The sequence below is a fragment of the Octopus bimaculoides genome, chromosome 7 (assembly GCF_046866305.1).
Source record: "Octopus bimaculoides isolate indiv1 chromosome 7, ASM4686630v1, whole genome shotgun sequence".
Taxonomy (NCBI): domain Eukaryota; kingdom Metazoa; phylum Mollusca; class Cephalopoda; order Octopoda; family Octopodidae; genus Octopus; species Octopus bimaculoides.
In genome coordinates this window covers 18,433,207-18,454,609 of record NC_142934.1, presented here as the reverse complement: position 1 = coordinate 18,454,609, position 21,403 = coordinate 18,433,207, and the positions used below count along the sequence as shown (strand labels likewise).

At 36.3% G+C, this 21,403-nt stretch overlaps 2 protein-coding genes across 5 annotated transcripts in view; one reads left to right on the top strand and one right to left on the bottom strand.

The window, feature by feature from the left end:
- LOC106876805 (actin, cytoplasmic) overlaps window positions 1-5,623 on the top strand; it is a 5,712-nt gene extending 89 nt beyond the window's left edge. The window contains exons 1-2 of the mRNA XM_089354887.1: window positions 1-231; window positions 4,062-5,623. The exon at window positions 1-231 is cut by the window's left edge and continues 89 nt beyond it. Coding sequence (XP_089211013.1) covers window positions 109-231; window positions 4,062-5,066 — 1,128 coding nt within the window. The 5' untranslated portion in view covers window positions 1-108 and the 3' untranslated portion in view covers window positions 5,067-5,623. The remainder of the gene's footprint in view (window positions 232-4,061) is intronic.
- Window positions 5,624-8,246: 2,623 nt separating this feature from the next.
- LOC106876809 (uncharacterized) lies at window positions 8,247-21,371 on the bottom strand. Of its 4 annotated transcripts, XM_089354888.1 has the most exons (10): window positions 21,182-21,313; window positions 18,201-18,298; window positions 17,892-17,962; window positions 17,509-17,616; window positions 16,944-17,035; window positions 14,043-14,233; window positions 13,321-13,556; window positions 9,938-10,065; window positions 9,192-9,372; window positions 8,247-8,507 (listed from the first exon to the last, which is right to left on the bottom strand). In XM_089354888.1, exons 2-10 carry the CDS (start codon window positions 18,256-18,258, stop codon window positions 8,460-8,462), a joined length of 1,113 nt encoding a protein of 370 aa, XP_089211014.1. In that variant the 5' UTR covers window positions 18,259-18,298; window positions 21,182-21,313; the 3' UTR covers window positions 8,247-8,459. The 4 variants fall into 4 exon arrangements, with proteins under 4 accessions (XP_089211014.1, XP_014781005.1, XP_089211015.1 ...); XM_014925519.3 differs by lacking the exon at window positions 18,201-18,298 and having other exon boundaries at window positions 21,182-21,371; XM_089354889.1 differs by lacking the exons at window positions 18,201-18,298; window positions 21,182-21,313 and adding an exon at window positions 20,771-20,789.
- Window positions 21,372-21,403: the final 32 nt, after the last annotated feature.

The window sequence follows — 21,403 nt, the reverse complement described above, 5'->3', positions numbered from 1 at the left end:
TAACGAAACAACTAAAAGCCGGCACTGTCAAGAACAGGGGAGAAAAAACTAAATACTAAAACTTTATAAACCTTAGAAAGACCAAAAAACTTTCAATAAATCACAAACATGGATGATGAAGTCGCTGCTCTTGTTATTGACAATGGATCTGGTATGTGCAAAGCTGGTTTTGCCGGTGACGATGCCCCCAGAGCTGTCTTCCCTTCAATTGTTGGTCGTCCCAGACATCAGGTATATATATTGTTTTATTTTCCATTTTATTTTACAAACTTAGAAGAAAAAAACAACTTTATAGTTCTTTATAATTTTTTTTTTTTTAAACTTATATTCACACCTGTAAATGGTTCGTTCCACCTGTAAATGTAAAAACTCGGCCAACGGAATGAGAGTGGTGATCCTGTATTTACGGTGGTCCCAAGACAAGATAAGTCTTCCTCAAATCACAACCTTGTCATTTGAAAGGGCCCCAACAGAAGAAGACAAGAAAGGAGTCTGCATGTATTGTCCCAAGATAAAGAAATGACGGGTAACCCTTCAAATGACACCCCTATTTTAAAGGGTGCGTGTCTTTGTTTACCTTGGCTACCCTGAACATCGAGTAATGGTCCCATGCAGTCGCTAGACCAACTAGAAATAGCGGACAAATCTCCCTCAAATTACACTCTTGACCTTTTAGAAAGATAACATGCATTCATCTATCTTGGCATCCCAGAACATAAGGCAAATGGTACCTCGACCAGTTAGAAATAGCAGGTAAATCTCCCTCAAATTATTTTATTTTAAATGGATGGATACATTCAGTAGATATTGTAATCTTGATATCCTACAACATAAGTGAAGGGGTTTATATGGTTGGGATGCGTTTGGGTCACAGATTTGCTCGAACAGGACGGACCTGGGGCTAAAACAGCAACAACAACCTGTAAATTGTGTTACTTCTTCACCTGTCACTTGTTAATTCCGCTTTAAATTGTAATCTTTCTCACCTGCCAAACCGCCATCGTTTGTCCTAAATAAAATTCCAGCAACTTTGAAGTTACGTCCCAAGTTGAACTAAGCTAAAAAAAACGATGTCTCGACTGGCTTAAATTATTTAATTAACCACTTCTAAACCACATTTAGAAATAGCCAAATTAGTTTTAAGGATTTCTTGCTCCAGATTTTCAAACTGGTTTTATGAAAATAATTTTAAAAGGTTATTGTATACTTCATATATCACTTTGATAGATAAATGCTTAAAACAATTTTTAAATTAGACCTTACACGTCATCCTAATCTTATACATGCTTAGGCATTTTTAAATATACAGCACCTGTTATATACACCTTTGTTTGAATATATTTATACACTTATAGATACAGGTTGTTGGTTGTAATTGTGAAAAAATACTTTTGGTTACTACTAGCATAATATACCAAATTATTTTAACATACATTTTAATTTTGATGCTTGACTATTTGAGTGTAGATATTGCATGTAAATCTCTCATCTCAACTGTATTATACATTTAAAATTCTACTGGGAAATTTTCTTTATGAAACTTTTGGCCCATATCTAATTTAAAAAGAAGAAACGAAATTAATGCAGTTATTCCTTACAAGTGATATATATACTTGTGTGTGTGTATATATATATATATATATATATATATTTGTGTGTGTATGTATAATTTCACTGTCGGCATAAAGTTGATTTACACCTTTATAGGTTTACCTCTCCATTGCAGATTAACACATTGAGTTACTTTGATCTTTTGAACGATTAATATGCATTAACGTTCTGTTTTATTTCTAAATTATTTTTTTCCAATCCTGAATTAAATTTCCCTATCAAATTCCTCTAAAATAAAGTAACTTGTAGAAAGTTTCTCATTTCAAGTTTAACGGCTTTTTTTTTTCTTTATACTTTTAATCGCGTTGAAAACCACTTTTCTTTTTGATTTTTCATGCTTGTATATATATATATATCTATACATACACATATATATATATATATATATATATATATATATATATATATATATATATATTTCTATTGAAAAAAAATGTTGATTGTGTAGCTTGTTCATAATTGGATAAAGTAGTATGTATATTGTTTTTATTTGACGCTTTAAAAGAAATTTTTGAATCGTAACTGTTTCTCGATCATTTCAAAAACTATAATAAAAAAAATACACCCACACGGGGTGGGGGGTCTGATTAATAGCGACTCTAAGCTGACTTTAAAAAACTTTTTAATTGATAATTTCACTTCAATATTTAAAAATAAAAGTAAATTTTCCCTATGCTTCCTATAGCCATAGTTTTTAGTGATTCCAAAGTTTCGGGTTACGGCAAGTTTATCTACTTACGAAAAAAAAAAAAAAATTGAAAAGTATCAAGTTTCTGTTTAATGTTAAACTGTCTTTATACGTAACTTAAAATCAATCAGTAATATGAGAAAGGCAGCTTGGCAATATTTATCTCTCATTGTCTGCAGCAATTAAAATGTCTTAGTTTCCTTTTTAATGACGGCTGAGTTCGTTTTTCATGAAGAAAAGTTTTATTTTTTTTTATATATTTCTTAAAGCGGCGGCAACCTTGAAAACCTTAGCTTTGGCTATTTCGGGATTACCTTATACGGTAGTGCATTACCATACATGGTCATTACTATGGCTGGCTTCTGATTGGCTGACGTTGACTACATAGTTTGTGAGAGAGAGATGGGGGATGGTGGTGGTGAAATAGAAAGAAAATAAACGCCTGATGGTTTAATAACTCCAGCGTTAGCCGGGCTTCTGAGTCATCGGTGTGGTGGGAGGGAGGAAGGAGGAGAAGGATAAGTAAAAAAAAAAAAGCTGTTTTTTTTTTCCCTTTATGTCAATGGTTATTTAAGATATCAAGACATCCATTTTCTTTTTCTAGTTTTGTAGAAAGCAAAACTTAAAGGACTTAACAATAAAATTTATTTAATGTGTATGTATATAATACATATTTATCTTAGTCATCATCTAACAATGCTTGTTGGGAACTTTAATAATTGTTAAAGTTATTATTTGAAATTCCTAAGCTACTTGAAATAGCATTGGAAGCCGGTAACGAGCCGCCAACGTCACAACGCCGTACGATATATTTCCTAATATGGTAAATACGTTCGGTAGCTGGATGGGCGTGGCCACATCGCCAAATACGGCACGTGTTATTCAGCAACGAATCTTTAATGATGCCGGCATATGACGACGATCACTAAAAGTTGGCATCAACGTATGATGGCTATTTAGTTGAGAACTTATGTAATATATACGTGTATAAATGATTTCTCGAATAAATTAATCGTATTTTATTTTCAGTAATCATAATTAACTGAAATATTTTTCAATGGAAGGGATTTTTTTTAACAGATAGTGGTTTATAAAATGTTACGAGAATTCGTTAATATTTTTAAAAAATTAGGATGTATCTAATAGATAGATAGTAGTGGAATAATTGTCTAGATTTTTTTTCTCGTATTAATACATTAGCATCATCGAGATGTGTGGTAAGTGAAAAATAAAAGAAATTTGATTTAACCTAGCAGCTCTGCTCAAACTGGAAACCGTATCGTGAGATGTAGTAAATTAGGTCATTAGTCTGAATAAGTTCCTATTACTTAGTCGGAAAATTTTTCAGCGTTAAATCCACTTTGGTGATAGTTTTTATTTCGTATATTTTTTTAAAATTCATTTTTCTGATTTCAAATCGTTTTGTGTGGTCAGATATTTGGAGAAACCATGTCGCCTCTTCAAGTTGGTATATTGAATCTAGAAATATTTAGAATAAATTTGTATGCGTATAAAATATAAATTGGTCGACTGATGTTCGATTCCTTACGAAGTCGTCAAAGCTGTTTCTAAAGGTGATTTACAACTGCTGTCTTCTACATATATGATTACAATGTTAAAAGGTGGTCTAAAATTTCTTTCAGTGGGTTTTGGGTCATGTTTAGCATTAGTTTATTTTCTACGATGTTTGGAGTTTGATTTTCTTTGTAAATTTAACATGGGATTTCAAAGATACTTACCGTTGGTTTTCATTATTTTTCAGGGTGTGATGGTTGGAATGGGACAAAAAGACAGTTACGTCGGAGATGAAGCTCAAAGCAAGAGAGGTATTCTTACCTTGAAGTACCCCATTGAACACGGTATTGTTACCAACTGGGATGATATGGAAAAGATCTGGCATCATACATTCTACAACGAGTTGAGAGTTGCACCCGAAGAGCACCCTGTCTTGTTGACTGAGGCTCCTCTTAACCCCAAGGCCAACAGAGAAAAGATGACCCAAATTATGTTCGAAACCTTCAACACCCCCGCCATGTATGTGGCTATTCAGGCTGTATTGTCCTTATATGCTTCCGGTCGTACCACAGGTATCGTCATGGATTCAGGTGATGGTGTCACCCACACTGTCCCCATCTATGAAGGTTACGCCTTGCCTCATGCTATTATCCGTCTGGATCTTGCTGGTCGTGACTTAACAGATTACCTGATGAAAATCTTGACCGAACGTGGCTACTCTTTCACCACTACTGCTGAGAGGGAAATTGTCCGCGACATCAAAGAGAAGCTCTGTTATGTTGCTCTGGACTTCGAACAGGAAATGCAGACCGCAGCCTCCTCTTCATCTTTAGAAAAGAGTTATGAATTACCTGACGGACAAGTCATCACTATTGGCAACGAAAGATTCCGAGCCCCAGAGGCTATGTTCCAGCCATCCTTCCTTGGTATGGAATCTGCTGGTATCCATGAAACAACGTACAACTCTATCATGAAATGTGATGTCGATATTAGGAAAGATCTGTATGCCAACACTGTATTGTCCGGTGGTTCCACAATGTACCCAGGTATTGCTGACCGTATGCAGAAGGAAATCAGTGCCCTTGCACCACCCACTATGAAGATTAAGATCATTGCTCCACCAGAACGTAAATACTCTGTATGGATTGGTGGCTCCATCTTGGCTTCTCTGTCCACCTTCCAACAGATGTGGATTAGCAAGCAAGAATATGACGAATCTGGCCCATCTATCGTCCATAGGAAATGTTTCTAAGTATTAACTATTAATTTTTTAATTGGATTAAAATTTCTAACAGCTAAAAGATTGCCGAATATTCATGTAAATAAACACAACTTATCGTGATCGCAGAAAAAATAAAAGTTTAAGGTACTGGGCTAGTTTTTGTTTACTTTTTGCCCTCATTCTTGCTAACTTTTTACTGTTGGTCCGAAGAAAAAAAAAAAATAGTAGTGGCACTATTATGATACATCGTTCTGGGTTACTTTTTGTCCATACATTCCAGTTTGATGACTGATCGTAGCAATCTAGTTTGAACAGCTTTTTCTTTTCTTTTTTTATTAACTTCCGTTCCTCTCGCTCTGATAATCAGGGTGATCCTGCTGCACAATTGCCATTTTGGCCGCCTCTCAACGTACTCACTTAAGACACCTTCACGCGTGGAGGCTAGAATCAAGCACTTGAAACTTGCTTGCACCACGGGTCAAATCAGTGAAGCAGGCGTGGCCTTATATACATGTGGCTTTTTGGGCGATAGCCATAATGGGTGCTAATCTTTTTTTTTCTTTTTTATAATAAAATTTGAAAAAATCTTCAATGTTGTTTTTCTTTGCATGGAAGTTTTCTTGTGAAGAAATGTAGATGAGTAGTAGTTTGTTTGGCAACTAAGGGAAAACTTTATCCAAGTTTTCATTTTCGAATTGGAAGTAAAACTTTGTTGAAAAATTTTCAATGGTTAAATCGAAAAGTGGTAAATTAATGGATTAATAAGCTGAAACTTCACTTCATTTTCAGAATGTTCAGTTCAGCAAAAAGCGAATTGGACGGTATGACATTATTCAAAATACCAATATTGCTGTTTGTAGAATTAACTGATTTGATAAAAGTTACATTTATTTGCATTCAACCCTATGTGGACCTGCTGCTGCTTAATTTTAAATTCTTTTAAGCGAAGACAGCACTGCAGAAAGTGATGGATCAACAACTCCACAGCCATTTGTCAGAAGTTGTTTATACAGGCAAACCTTACTCTATATGAGTGCACTAATTGACATGGCAAGTTGAAATACCTGCTGTCAACCAGTTTGCTGCCATGCACTCTCGAGTAAAAAATTTTGCCTGTTAAGGTTTCTGGTTGTTGGGACTGCAGAACATCCAGTCATTAACAGATTTAAAGTTTTGCAGACTGCGTAACAACGTAGGTTTTTTTCTTCTTCTTCCTCCAGTAACTAACAAATGACTCCATGCATAAATTAACAATTGCAGTTGTTATTCCAATCATCATATCAGATCTTATTGAAAGATAAATTAGGTTGTTTTTCAATAGAAAAACTGCAACAAAAACTATGCCAAACAAACTAATACCCTAAACAGTAGTTTGAGCACATTGGTATCTTTCTGTATAGTTTGTTAAATGTGCAGTAGTATGCATGCTCTCTATGTGAGCTTCGGCAAAAATCAAGATTCTTAAAGTGGCAAATCTGCCAGAAGCTGGATTGTTTAAATGACTTAGAAAATTCCAGATCTGCATGTGGTTTCTTTTTTTTTTTTCCTCTCTGCAGCTCTGATGTAACATTGAATGGTGTAGTTCAGAGGACCAGATACTTATTCATTGTTGACACTTGATGCAGTTTCTCTAGGCAGGCATATGTATAGTTTCAGATGACCTGCAAATCATGTGCTCTTATTTTAAGCTTAATGTTGTGCACTTTGGTTGAAATCCTAGTTGTCTGGAGACGGTCCAAAACAAAGGCACTGTTTTGTCAGCTTTTTGAACTATTTCAACCACTGGGTTTACACCAACAGATTTTATGACTTGCCGGGAAAGATCTCTTCCATTCAAAATACTGGTAATTTGGAGACTGCTCCTTTAATATTTACACCACCACCACCAAAAAGAAAATAGCGATTTGATCAGCATGAAGATAATTGTGGTGTAGGGTAAGGATGACAACAGGTCAGCCTGATATGATGCAATTCCAAAAATAAAATGCTTGTACTCAAGTGATATTTTGACAGGCTTAGCATGTTTATCCAGATTCAGTTTTTGAGTACATCAAATAGGATCCTATTAGGCCCAAGGTCGCTCTCCTTGTCTGGGAACAGACCCATTTTGGCTTATAATGAACATGCTAGCAAGTAAAGTAGTGTCCATTGTGCTTGCAATAGAGTTGCCCAGTACTTAACATGTGTAAAATATACAACACAGTCCAAAGATCTTGCAATTGGCCTGTATGCTTAGGACTTCTTATTCACTGATATCAGCAGGCTTTATTTTACATTGCTGGTCTTTTCGTGCTACCTCTAAACTCACTAAGGGTTAATTGATTGCTTCCACAATAATGTCAGTATTTTAGGAGACGATTTCCATGAATCTTCAGTCAAGACATTGGCTTCGTAAGTTGCCTAGATAGTGCAAGCATCCAGTAATACTCTGAGTTTAACAACTGGAAATTATTACTAAAGCATAGCTCAGGTTGAGAGACAAAGTTTTTAAGGCAACCGCAGCTTGCTGCAGCACTAATGTCTTTGATAGAATTCTGTTCGATGAATCACAAATTGTCTTCATGTGTCTGTGGCTTATCTGCAGACTTCTAAAAGTAATGTACAGAAACAGAATTTCATAATGCAACTATAATATACTACAAAATATATTGAACGTTTCTATAAGCTTCTACTGTGTGAGGAGATAACCTTGAGTTCTGTAAATATGTTTGAGACAAAGCAATGTTCATCCGGAAATCCAACTACACATCCATTCCAGTTGGTGAGATTTTGTGTAAGCAACAGAAAAGTTCTCTATATCCTCTTCGTCACTGAAGGAATGGAGCTAAACATTGGTGTTGGTCAACTTCAACACTAGATGTGATTACACAGACTGATAATGTGATGAGAGTTATTGGATTTCTTAGAATCTGAACTCTTGGATAAATATAAAGGTAAGCATTGGCTATAAGGCACTAGTGTGGTTCAGTCCCAGTGCATAGCATCTGTGCCATGTCTTCCACTTATAGCCCCAGGCTAACAAAGCTTTGTGACACTGAAACATACAATAGTTGTAAAGACGTGTCAACTTCACACAAGCAATGTTAATTGTTGGTCATCTTTCATGAAAACCCGTCTAGGTGAATGCCTGCAATTTAGAAAGAGGAAATGAGTTCACCCTTACAAAGTCTATCTGATGCATGCAAAAGGATCAATGATAAGGAAAATGCATATGGAACAAATAGAATTTTATTTAAATTTGTTTGATTTATGCAAATTTGTACCAAATACACGAAAAACTGATTTCACCAGTCAGCATCCTCCCAGTTTAAGTTAATATTAGAAGTTCAATATTTTAAACTTTCATACATAAAAGCAGTCAACATTTCTGTCAGTTAAGTTAGTATTTAAAAGTTTGATGTTTTAAAATTTTCAGGGAAAAATTTAGTTCAGTGGCTTCCCAGTTTTCTTCAAAAGATGACGTCCAAAAACCTGTGAGAGAAAAAAGGGGGAAAAAAAATGTGACATTTGATGTGAATAAGTCTCAATCTTGAATTTGATAATTAGTACATAAAACTAAAAATAGATAGAGGAAGGAAGAGAAAATATTTCATATTTATGCCATTTCTCTGTAAAGTAACTTAGCTTCTATGTTGACTTTACTTCAAAGTCATTTTACAATACTTTGTGGATTAAACTTGTAATGGTAAAGAAAGTGATATATGGCTGAGTGGTGAAGAAGTTTGCTTTCCTACACTGGTTTCAGGATAGAGTACCACAGTGTGATACCTTGGGCAAGTGTCTGCTTCTTGGGCATTAAGCTGACTAAAGCCATGAGTGGATTCATTAGTCGGCAACAGAAAAGTTTTCATATATGTGCATGTATAAATGTTTGTGCTACATAATCTAGATATACAATATTTATAAAGAATATTACTACCACACAAGCAGTACCTATCATTTCCAGTCTTCCATGGAAGCATGACTGGCTTTGGGGAAATGTTACCCTGCTTGGGAACAGGTGATGCTTGGCGATAGAAAGGACATCTGGCTGAAGAAAATTTACCTCAATGAATTTCTCTAACCCATGCAAGCATGGAAAAGTAGACTTTATAACAATGATGATGCTGAATGAGGGACCTAGCTGGTTCTTGTGCAGTAAACAAAGAAACTTACCCGTGGTGGAGAAGGAGATGACCAATGGGGTGAGTTTAGAGAGCGGCGTTTTTGTGAATGGTCAGGACTGTGTTGATTGATTTTGGAAAATTTGATTTTTAAGGCATTTGCAATAATGGATTGATGATCAGTAGTTGTGCATGGAAGAGGAGACCGTTTGAGAGGAGTACCACCTGGTGATCTGTGGAATGTAGAGAAAAAGTTTAAAAAAAATAAAATGGATTTAGCTTGTGGATTTTTAACAATATTTGAACACTAACAGAACTTTTATTGTTTTTTTTGTCACACACATCGTTTTTTTCCCCCATTTGCTTCTATCAAGAAATCAAAGGAAACAACTTCTATTCCCTTCAAATTTTGTTTTTTTTTCTTTGATCTGGACATCAATGGTTTGAAACTGACCTATTTTCCATTACATTTCAAACAGATTCAGCATTGAGTTGCTGAAGCAGAAATATCGTTATAGCAAATATTCTGCTCAATATCAGAGATTTGCTTCACCATAACCAATTGAGAATGTCCTTTTGAAACTGACAATATGTGCATCCCTGATCATGAGCAGGAGTAGTGGCAGAGCATCATAGCCATGTGTTGAGAGGGATTCTTTGGGGTTTTAATAAATATACTGAATGCAATGTTTGAAGGAGATTTTAGCAGTTTTTCATACTTTCTAGGGATAAGTAAACAGGAAATAACTGCTACCAAAGGACAAAAATCATGTTACACAGTGTAACTGCAAAGCTTACCTTTCTACTGGTTTCAATTTTACACTGTTTAAATTCTTTAGTACATCGGCCATTGATGGTGGTTTATCTGCACCAGTTGTGGAAGTTGACTTTAATCCTCCAATTAGTCCACCCTCAGAAGCCATGCGCTGCAATTATAGCAATAGAAGTCTTAATCTCAATTTGATACTTAATACGTAATGTTATAAAAACGAGGAAGGGAAAATATTTGATTTCTACACCTTTTCTCTGTTGTTAAATAACTGGATTTTTTCTATAACGACTTAGCTTGCTTCAAAATGTGTTTACAATACTTTATGGATCAAACTTGAAATGGCAGGGGTGGTGGTAGGGTTGTTTCTTCTAATTTTATTTTACACAAAACATGACTGAAGTTAAGAGGCTGACTTTTTAACGAAGATAATGTATTAAGATATGGTTAAACTAAATGTTTGTAGCTACATTTTCGAAGTATAGAGTGGACGGAATTTGCCAAGGCAGATTTTCTACAGCCGGATGCCCTTCCTGTTGCCAACTCTCACCTGCTTCCAAGTAAGGTAATATTTCCCCATGACCAGACATGTATTTGATACTTAAAGAGATTGCTTGCATGACGATGACGCTACAAGCAGTGTCAACAAAAGTTTTCCAACCGCCCTTCTTTTTAAAGACAACATTGGTAACTGTAGAATCTGGGCATAAAAAAAAAACACGATGGTCACATTTAGAATGTCTTTGATCACATGTCTGATCGATCAAAGCTGACATGGGGGCAAAGCAACAGTATGAAGAGACAGAATGAGAATGTTTGGGAGGAACACGGGAAACTACTATTATGCATCGATGACAGACATAAGGTAGATAACTCTCAATGCTTGTCCATCAAATGGCGTACATAGTAAATTCGTGTAGAAAATGGGAGGAGCTAGGCTCTAACGATTCTTATCTCGGTGTAGAATAGTTGAGTATTTACCAACACTCAATAATCGAATCAGTACTTATGCTCTTACTTTAGACAAAGAAAACGGACGAATGAATGAAAAGTATTTTTATCTCGTTGTTCGACCTACTACGAGCAAACAGCAGCCAAATAATTAATCATCATACTCGACCATCTTTTTTTAAAAAAAGAAGACATTGTATAATGTAATCATTCATAGATATATATACAACATATACATATCTAAATAAAAGACAGGATGGCCATGGTTTGAATACTTTCGAGCGTAGGTGAACTCGATCAAGGGAGACCAGGGGCTACAGCTAAACAAAAAAGAAAATTTAAACGAATGCAGAAAAATTGTGTTGCTATTAAGACAAGGGAGATAATTCTCAGTGCCACTGCTACAATATGTATAGCGAACCAGTCCGACTGAACAGACTTATTATAATAATAGAAAAAGGGTTCCAGTAAAGACCATCTCGTCTTAAAAAACAAAAGATTTTCTAAAAGAAATACTATATTCATGACTACATTATCCACTGTTTCCCTCCTACTCGTGTAGTCAAGTACTGTAGTTGTGAAGTGTAAAACAAGTGTACTTGTTATATATTTGAGTGCATGGCAAGTGATAAGGCGGAAGATAAAACATATCATTCATATCCTAAGTATACTAGATAGGAATTAAAATTTTTAACCGAGAAAATATACTGAAGTAGCAAGATAATTCATTCTCATTAAAAAAAACAAAAGAAAACTTCGAGGGAGTGCCCAAGCATGGCCACAATCTCACGAACGAAAACCATTCATCTTTTATTCATTTCTGTCATTAGACTGTGGTCGTGCTGCGGCACCGCTATGAAAAATTTTTAATTGAATGAATTGACACCAGTTCTTTTGCCGAACCGCTACGTTACGGAGACATAAACGCAACAACAGATACACACACACGTGTACGAGATTCTTGTAGTTTTCTATTTCTTTATTGCCCACAAGGGGCTAAACATAGAGGGGACAAACAAGGACAAAGGGATTAAGTCGATTACATCGACCCCAGTGAGTAACTGGTACTTAATTTATCGACCCCGAAAGGATGAAAGGTAAAGTCGACCTCGGCAGAATTTGAACTCAGAACGTAACAGCAGACGAAATACCGCTAAGCATTTCGCCCGGCATGCTAACGATTCTGCCAGCTCGCCGCCTTGATGGAGTGCGAACGGACGACCGAAGCGGACGCGCGCGAGGCGCCGTCTACCACATCCACTCACAAGTCTTTGGTCATTTACAGAATATATAGAAACATTTTAAGCGATTTCCTTTACTGGAAATGCAACCAAGCTGGAGTATTTGCTTCAGGCGCTTTTAGTTGGTCACAACAACCCTAATCTACTTTGCTTGGAAACTTATTTTAACCAACCTTTTCCAGTGATAAACGCAAACTTAAGCCAAGAGTGGAAGGGACGTAACCGAGACAAGACTAAATGCCGTAAGGTATCTTAGTTCAACGCACTGATTTTGCTAGTCCTTGCTTACTCTTTTACTTGTTTCAGTCATTTGACTGCGGCCATGCTGGAGCACCGCCTTTAGTCGTGCAAATCGACCCCAGGACTTATTCTTTGGAAACCTAGTACTTATGCTATCGATCACTTTTGCCGAACCGCTAAGTTACGGGGACGTAAACACACCACCATCGGTTGTCAAGCGATGGTTGGGGGACAAACACAGACATATATATATATATATATATATATACACATATACATATATACGACGGGTTTCTTTCAGTTTCTGTCTACCAAATCCACTCACAAGGCTTTGGTCGGCCCCAGGCTATAGTAGAGGACACTTGCCCAAGGTGCCATGCAGTGGGACTGAACCCAGAACCATGTGGTTGGTAAGTAAGCTACTTACCATACAGCCACTCTTGCGCCTATTTAAACACATAGTTTCTTACTACGAAATTTCAGTTACAAGGTTTTAAGTTTTCATCACAGATTTATGGTAAAAAAAACAAAAAAAAAAACGTTTACTGAAGATGTTGGGGAAGGAAATTCGAAATCAAAAATTCCCTGATTCTTAAGCAGACCACACCCCCGCCCACCCACACAAGCTATACTTGCTCCCATTAATATGCTAAGAGAGTAGATTTTTTACGACGACACATTTAACGTGAAATAGTCTTGCTCAAGAACACAACACACAGAACAGTCCAAGAATCAAACTCATTACCTAGTGATTGTGAGCATGACACACTAACCACTAAGCTTTGCACCTTCATATATATGAAGTGGTGACATTGCTTGCTTTATCCAAGAAACAAATGATCTGAAGAACACCAGAAGTATGACGAGTGTTGGAATAAAAAGGGTTGGTGACAGGAAGAGCATCCATCCTTAGAAAGTTTCATTCTAACCCATGCCAAAACATGGAACAAAAAAAAATATCAGATGAAAAATAAGGTTACCTGTTTAAGCATATCTCCAAGAGACATAAATTCTTTGTTTGGTTTAGAACTTGAATCACTTGTCTTTAAAGCAGAAGGTGGTGGTGGTGGTGGTGGTGGAGGCGGTGCTGCTCGTAGCACTGGTGGTATTGGTGGTGGTGGCGGCGGCGGAACTAAAGTTCTTGGTAAATGTGTTTGTGATGTTGGTGACACTGTAGAATGATTTGATGATGTACCTTCTGATTTGAAAGCTGCAGCTGCAAAGGGAGGTAAAAAAATAAACATAACAGCACACATTTTTTTTTCATTAATATTTAGCAGAAGCAAGAGTTTGATAAGTGCTAATGCACGAAACTCTCAGTCCTTGAGTAATTCTGTTGCTTCTGCTAAATATTGATTTCAAATTTTGGCACAAGACCAAACCGGGAGGGGGTAAGTTGATCACATCAACCCCAACGTTTGACAAATAATTAATTAATCAACCCCGAAAGGATGAAAGACAAAGTCGACCTTGGTGGAATTTGAACTCAGAACGCAAAGACAGACAAAATGAAGCTAAACATCTGGCCCAGCGTGCAAACAATTCTGCCACGAGCTGTAAGTGTATATATGTGTGTGTGTGTGAGTGTGTATGCACACACACACACACACAAATCAACTTCACAATCATGAAAAAAGTGAATTTCAATAGTCAAACAAACCAAGACAATATGATTTCTAAAAAAAACAAAAAAAATCCTTACTGTTGCACATCATAGCAATTTGTTCCTTTAATTTTTCAATCTCGGATTGCATTTCGTTAATCTTCTGTAAGGAATTAACGCTTTCTTCGAAGGGATTATGTGGAGTTGATGTACTCAGAGGCTCAGCAAGGTTAATTGATGTTGACACACTTTGATTAAAATGTAAATTTCTGCGATTTTTCATCTGTGTTCTAAAATAAACCATGTGAAAATGAAATTAAATTAACCAAAAAAAAAAAGATAAAATAACAATATTGCCCAGGGGTGGAAGGGTGGCCTATCTGACAATCAAAGACTTAGTTTTTGTCTTCAGTTATAATTCTATTTTTATCTTAAGTAGTTTTGTAGGAATGGATTAACCAGTTAGCAGTCAAACAGGCCATACCCAGTCCAAATATTCTATATGTTTTATGTTCAAATTGGCCAGATCTGCCTCTTATATCTGTCCTACAGGGGCTGACTGAGCCGTTGATCAATCAGGCACTGCCTGAGGGTCCAGCACTCTACATGTTAACTCTTCTAAATCAATGCTAAGGGGCTCGATAAACAGTTATGCTTCAGGGCCCTTAATACTCTCAGTCCGCCCCTGCTATCCTTCAATGCCGTTCTAAAAATAAACAATCAGAGCATCAAAATCTTGAAGCTACCAGATAATGCATGATTAAATTCAAAGCAATGTGAATTAATAAGCATTAGACTTGACAGAATAATGTGAATGTTAAAGGGTTAAATTAACCTCAATATTTGACTAATTTGCTATTTTATTCATCATCATCATCATCGTCGTCGTCGTTTAACGTCCGCTTTCCATGCTAGCATGGGTTGGACGACGATTTGACTGAGGACTGGTGGACCAGGAGGCGACACCAGGTTCCAATCTCATTTGGCAGAGTTTCTACAGCTGGATGCCCTTCCTAACGCTAACCACTCCGAGGGTGTAGTGGGTGCCTTTACGTGCCACCTGCACAGGATCTCGCTAGAATGTCTTTTCACGTGCCACTGGCACAAGTGTCAGGAAGGCGGGAAATAGGAAATGGGGTTTGAACTCAGGATATAATGATCATAACCAAATATTGCTGACATTTTATCTGATGCTCTAATGGTCCTGCCAATCCACTGCTTGATGGACGGTTAGAACACAGTTGCAGTTGATGTGTTTGGTTCTTTTTGCTATAAACAGGTACAAACTGTAGGCATATCCATGAGCTTAAGAATGGTGGAACATCGTGCATGTATGTGTGCATACACTCGCACAAATACATCTATTTGTCGCTCTCTCTCTCATATATATATATATATATATATATATTTCAGATTACCCTTTGATATTATTAATTATTGATAATTTTTTCTTAGATAATTTCGAGATAAAAAAAGCCGGCATATTTATTTACTGCCGACAAGGAGCTGCACTTGTGCGGTAGATTTGAAAAATTAGAATGTATAAGCACGGGGCATATACTGGATTGCCTCGTGTATATATATTTAATCTAAGGTGTACCTGCTGAAGAAGGCTTCGCCTAGCAAATTACTTTATTTGCTAAAAAAAGTCTGAAACCATTTGGTCCAGGAGTTAGATGGTAAATGTTTTTATTTTTCATTCCCTTCGAAATTTTATCCCTAATAGTGGTTTGGAATTTAACTGTCCTCTCTAGCGTGCGGGTAGTCCCATGATGGATACCTTTTATGTGCTTAAATGTACACTGAATTTATATGAATAATATATATTTTATGGACTAAATTTTTACACGCTAGGCCACTAGTAATGGAAATTTCTAATATTTCAGATTACCCTTTGATATTATTAATTAATTATATATATATATATATATATGGATGACAGCTGCATAAAGAAATGCTGAGCTCTAACTGTGGAAGGGGTAGACCCATGAAGATGTGGGATGAAGTGAGAAAGGATCCCTTGCTGAGGAAATGACAGGGGACTGAGAGCTGTGGCAATTTGCTGTACTTGATAAAACACATCAAGCTAAATAAAATCACTGTCTTCCATATATACAGGCGCTAGTGCCACTTAAAAAGCAACTGTGCTGGTGCTGTGTTAATGTACCAGTGCCAGTGCTGCGTAAACGCACCTGTGCTGATGCTGTGTAAACACACCTGTGATGGTGACACAGAAAAAGCACCCAACACACTCTGTTAAGTGGTTGGTGTTAGGTAGGGCATCCAGCTGTAGAAACCATGCCACAACAGACAGTTGGAACCTGGACAGCTCCCTGCTAGCAAGCTCTATGTCAAACAGTCCAACTCATGCTGGCATGGAGACCAGAAGTTAAACGATGATGATGATGATGACATACATAAAGTTGCTTCCCAGTCACATGATTCTGAATTCAGTCCTACTGTGTAGGACCTTGGGCAAGCATCTTCTACTATAACTCCAGGCTAATTAAAGCCTAGTGAGTGAATCTGGTAGAGAAACAATGTGAAAAAAGCCCATCATACATGTGTGTGTGTGTGTGCGCACACATGTGGTTATGGTCTCCTTGCCTTGACATCACATGATAGTCATAAGCAAATGTCACTGTCACGCAAGTGGTGTCCATTTCCTATTTTCAATGAAAACATTACCTCATTTGGAAAAGTTTAAGTGACAGGTAACAGAAAGAGCATCCAGCGATAGAAAATCTGCCTAAACAAATTCTGTTCCAACCATGAACCATGTGAGCATCTTAAATCTTCGCCATTTAATGTCCATTTTCTATGCGGGCATGTGTTGGGCTGTTCAACAGAATCTGGTAAGCTGCAGGGCTGTGCCAAGTTCCAGTGTCAGCTTTGGCATGGTTTCTATGGCTGGATACCATTCCTAATACCAAAGTGGATGTTAAAACCCCAACATTTCTTTTGTCCAGTGCATGCAGAACTAACAAAAATGTTACTCACCGTACTGCTATGCAATTATTTCCGAGATCTTCTTCTATCCAAGCAATTTCAGATGATTCAGAAAGTCCAGAGTCAGAATCGCTGCCATAATTCTGCAAATGGAAGAGTAATTATGAAAAGGAAATTCTATAAAGATTTTCAATATTCAAACCAGTAGGAAACAATTGCAAGACAAATTCTTCAAGCCAAGCCTATCATTAAGAGATCTAAAGGTAGACCCAGAATGAGACGGTTGGATAATATTCAAGGTCTCAGTTGGTCTACTTGGGAATCCAGCTAGAAAGTCTAATGAAGGCTGCTTCTGATAGCACCCAAAGGAGGAGGTGCCTGAGAACTCTACCCTCACTGAATTGATGGATGGAAACCAGTAGGTGGCTGTGAAATATTTTCAATTTCAACCTAAATACATGAACCTAAGGTATTGGCCTCACAATCATAAAGACACGAGATCAAACAGTATGTCGTTGAGCAAGGCACTTCATTCCACTTTGCTTCAGTTTACTCAGCTGATATCAAGAAACAGAGAAAAACAATAAAAAAAAAAAGACTTTTTTAAAAATCTTACCTCTTGAAGAACCCTATAAACTGTTTTCGGATGAAAATGGTCTTTGAGTGCCTTCACTTTTTTTGAGGTGGATAAAGAACTGAAAACTCTTTTGACCAGAGAAGTAAACTGTAAAAACAAATCAAAGTAGGGAGGTGAAAATAATGATGATGATGATGGTGGTGGTGGTGATGATGGTGGTAAAGAAGCATTTTATCATTTTCATCGAACAATTTTCAAGAGAGATAACTAACCGAGGTCTACTAAGTTTTTATGATGCTACTAAAAATTATGCACCAAGGCCACAGAAAATTTGAAACTATTCTTAGATCAACCCGTCCCTGCTGACATACACAATTATACAATTCCCTTTAAAACAAATAAAGATTAAAATTAGAACTCACAGTATTCTGTTGGCTTGCAACTTCATAAAGCCAGCTGAACACAAAGCTACCAAAAGCGAGGAACATTGTTGCTGGAAAGAAAAAAATAATAAATAAAACCAGATTATTGCAATGAATCATTGAAGAAAGGAGTCCCTTGTGGATGTGTGTGCAATACATGAATGTATATGTATGTGTTGGTGGTGGTAGGATTGTGTCTCCCTGCCTTGAGTGTTATTGTGATACAATGTTACTGGGTGACATAAGCAAAAAAGATCAAGTCTTCCAAATAATCCAGGCATTGATCCTGGCTGTGAACATATACTTAACTCTTATACTTATTAGCACTAGCAAGTAGATAGGTCACTTCTCCACAAAAAATTATCATTCTTCAGTCTCTTTTACTGGAATAGATCCACCTTTAATGTCTACTCCAATAGTGGTCAGGGCATGGAGAGAAGAAAGAAAGTTTGGCAAAGAGAGGTGAAGTAATGAATGAAATCACAAATTTTTATTACAAATGTACAGAAAATATATTGATACGGTTCAAAAACGAACAACATACACCAATATTTGCGGACCAGGTCTTTCTTTCAATTGATGCAGAGCACAATCGATGCTAATACTTCCATGAGATATAATACTGAGATCAATTTTAATTCGTGCCTTTCGTAGCAATTGAGAGGGTAAACACCTGAATACGCAGTTTCATAAAAAAAATCGGCACTATCATGCTATTAGCTGTCAGAAGTGAAAGTGCTCACTGCTAGTGAAGTATCTGTCTGTCTGCCTGCCTGTTGCTGGCCTGTCGATTCTTTGGCTACTGACAGCTAATACCATGACTGGCCGGAGCGAGCTATATGTCTGTCTGTCTGTCTCTCTCTCTATCTATCTATCTATTACTCGAAAGTTCGCGCGTCCGCGCTAGCTAGTCGTGAGTGGTCGATCCTATTATTTTTAAACTTCAAACTTCATAAATTTTCTATTTTGATAAATTCTCTCTGTTGAAAATTATATTTTTATATTTTAAATAATTTGCAATTTCAGGAAATATGTTTTTATATTAAATTTGTGTTTTCTACTCACGACTAGCTAGCGCGGACGCGCGAACTTTCGAGTAGTAGATAGATAGAGACAGAGAGACAGACATATAGCTCGCTCCGGCCAGTCATGGTATTAGCTGTCAGTAGCCAAAGAATCGACAGGCCAGCAACAGGCAGGCAGACAGACAGATACTTCACTAGCAGTGAGCACTTTCACTTCTGACAGCTAATAGCATGATAGTGCCAAAAAATCAAACAAACAAACCAAAAATCCCTTTGAGAAATGCAACTTAGATTTGACTAAGTTGTAATTGTAATAATTTATTAATAAATGGCACAGATTATGACTGCGAAAGAAGTTTATCCCCAAAATTTCAATATTTTTTCCACATTTTTATCACTCAGTCCTAGTTCCGGCCGCATTACTAGATAGCTATTTCGAAACTTCGCCTTATAGGCATTGCCTGACATTATCGGTTAGTTGATTATATCGATCTCAATGCTCAATTGGAACTGATTTTATGGACCCTGGAAAGATGAAAGGCAAAGTCGATCTCGATGTAATTTGAACTCAGAACACAAAAAAATAGCCGAAAGAAATACCAAAGTATTTTATCCGACATATTAATAATTCTGCCAGCGCGGTTATGAAAAAATAACGAAATCAACGACTGTTTAAATTCCATCGAATAACATCATGAATTTTATTTAAAAACAGAGAAGGAGTACGCAGGGATACGGCATTCTCCAGTGAAGCGAATGTCTACTCACACATTTCCAACCTCAACCTGCCGGACCATGGAGTGTCCTTATTCCTAATACCTACATTTCCAACACCTGTGTAGAACATAATTACTACTTCTAAGTAGAATAAATTCCGTGACAGTGCTTTACATCGGTTCAATTAAGAGTCGAACCTAAGATGCGGTCATCATTAAAACCTTATTATGTATACAAGTCATTTTATTGTCAGTTAATAAATGACTTCAAAATTTGACATTTTTTCCTGTGAGAATTTCCGTTCACAGGGTCCAATCGTTTTAATTAATTTTCTATGAAGACTAGTCGTTCTGCAATTTCCTTTTGAAGCATAGTAAAATTGATTTTTCTTTACGTTAAAAAGCGTAGTAAAATTCTTCATATTGTTTTATCAAATTTTGGGGAAACTAGAGTTTACCACAGTAACATAATTTAGTTATATTTTGTCTGTGTTTAAAAAAGTTATATCTAATGGTTGTTTGATTGAGTTATATGGTGTTTCGAGTTACATATTTTGTGCATTTAGTTATAGTTTGAGTATTTTCTTATCTATAATTTGTACGTTTAGTTAATCTATAATTCAATACATCCAAAATATAACAAAAACACATACAAAATAACTAAACACGTATCAATGATTAATTTCAGTTTCAACAGAATTAAAAAAAGAAAAATCTTTTTACTATGCTCAACCCAAATAAATTTGTTTTAACACTTTCTAAATTAACTGTTTTCTAAAAAGACAAATAATATATATATATATATATATATATATATATATATATATATATATATATATATATAGAGAGAGAGAGAGAGAGAGAGAGAGAGAGGTCTTATCAAATGTTTCTAATATCAGTTACTTTGTAAACGTCAAAATGACGTTCATTAAGTTATTTTGCTACAGTTCAAAAGAAAAGTCTACGTAGACCCTAATCAAACAAACCTATGATCAAAGACTTTCCAGACAAGACCATCCCATGTTATTTTCAGGCATATTGTACCTACGATTACATTATCTTATGTTGAGGAGAAATTTTAAATTGAGAAACTAAGCAAGTCGATTCGAACTAAATATATAAACATTTTTTTTCGTACCTCACGGACATTAAATTCATCTTGAACTTGCCATCATGTTAATTGTTGATGCTGTAAGCTATCAACACTTTTCTTAGATACTGAATATTACTCGAACTAAATACCGTAAGGGATCTAGGTTCGCTTAAAAAAAAAACATTAAGCCTATAGGGTAAGGTATTTTGATTGTGTTCTGAAAACGGAAACAATTAGACCAACGAAGTGTCATAGAGTCATTAAAAAAAATATGCACAGGGTTAGCAATTTTCAGAGGAGAGTGTTAGTCGATGCTATCGACCCCTCAGAGCATTGGAATGCAAAGTTAATTTCGGCAGGGCTTGAACCCAGAACGTACAACATATTAAAGGAGTAAATAAGAGTTTAAACACGTGCACGAAAACAGCGATTACATACCAGCACTTGGTTACTTACCTATGATATAAAAATAAACTGATGGTGTTGTTATTTCGTTATGTGCTTAAAACATCGGAAGAATTAGACACACCATGTTAAAACAATTATAAAATGACATTATCCATTAGAAAATATTTTGGTAAATAAAAGATAAGTTTCATTTGGTGAAGTTGAATTTAGCGCGCATGTCAATGAGTATTGAGAAATTGACCAATCAAATAAGCAGAAGCTTTAACCGTT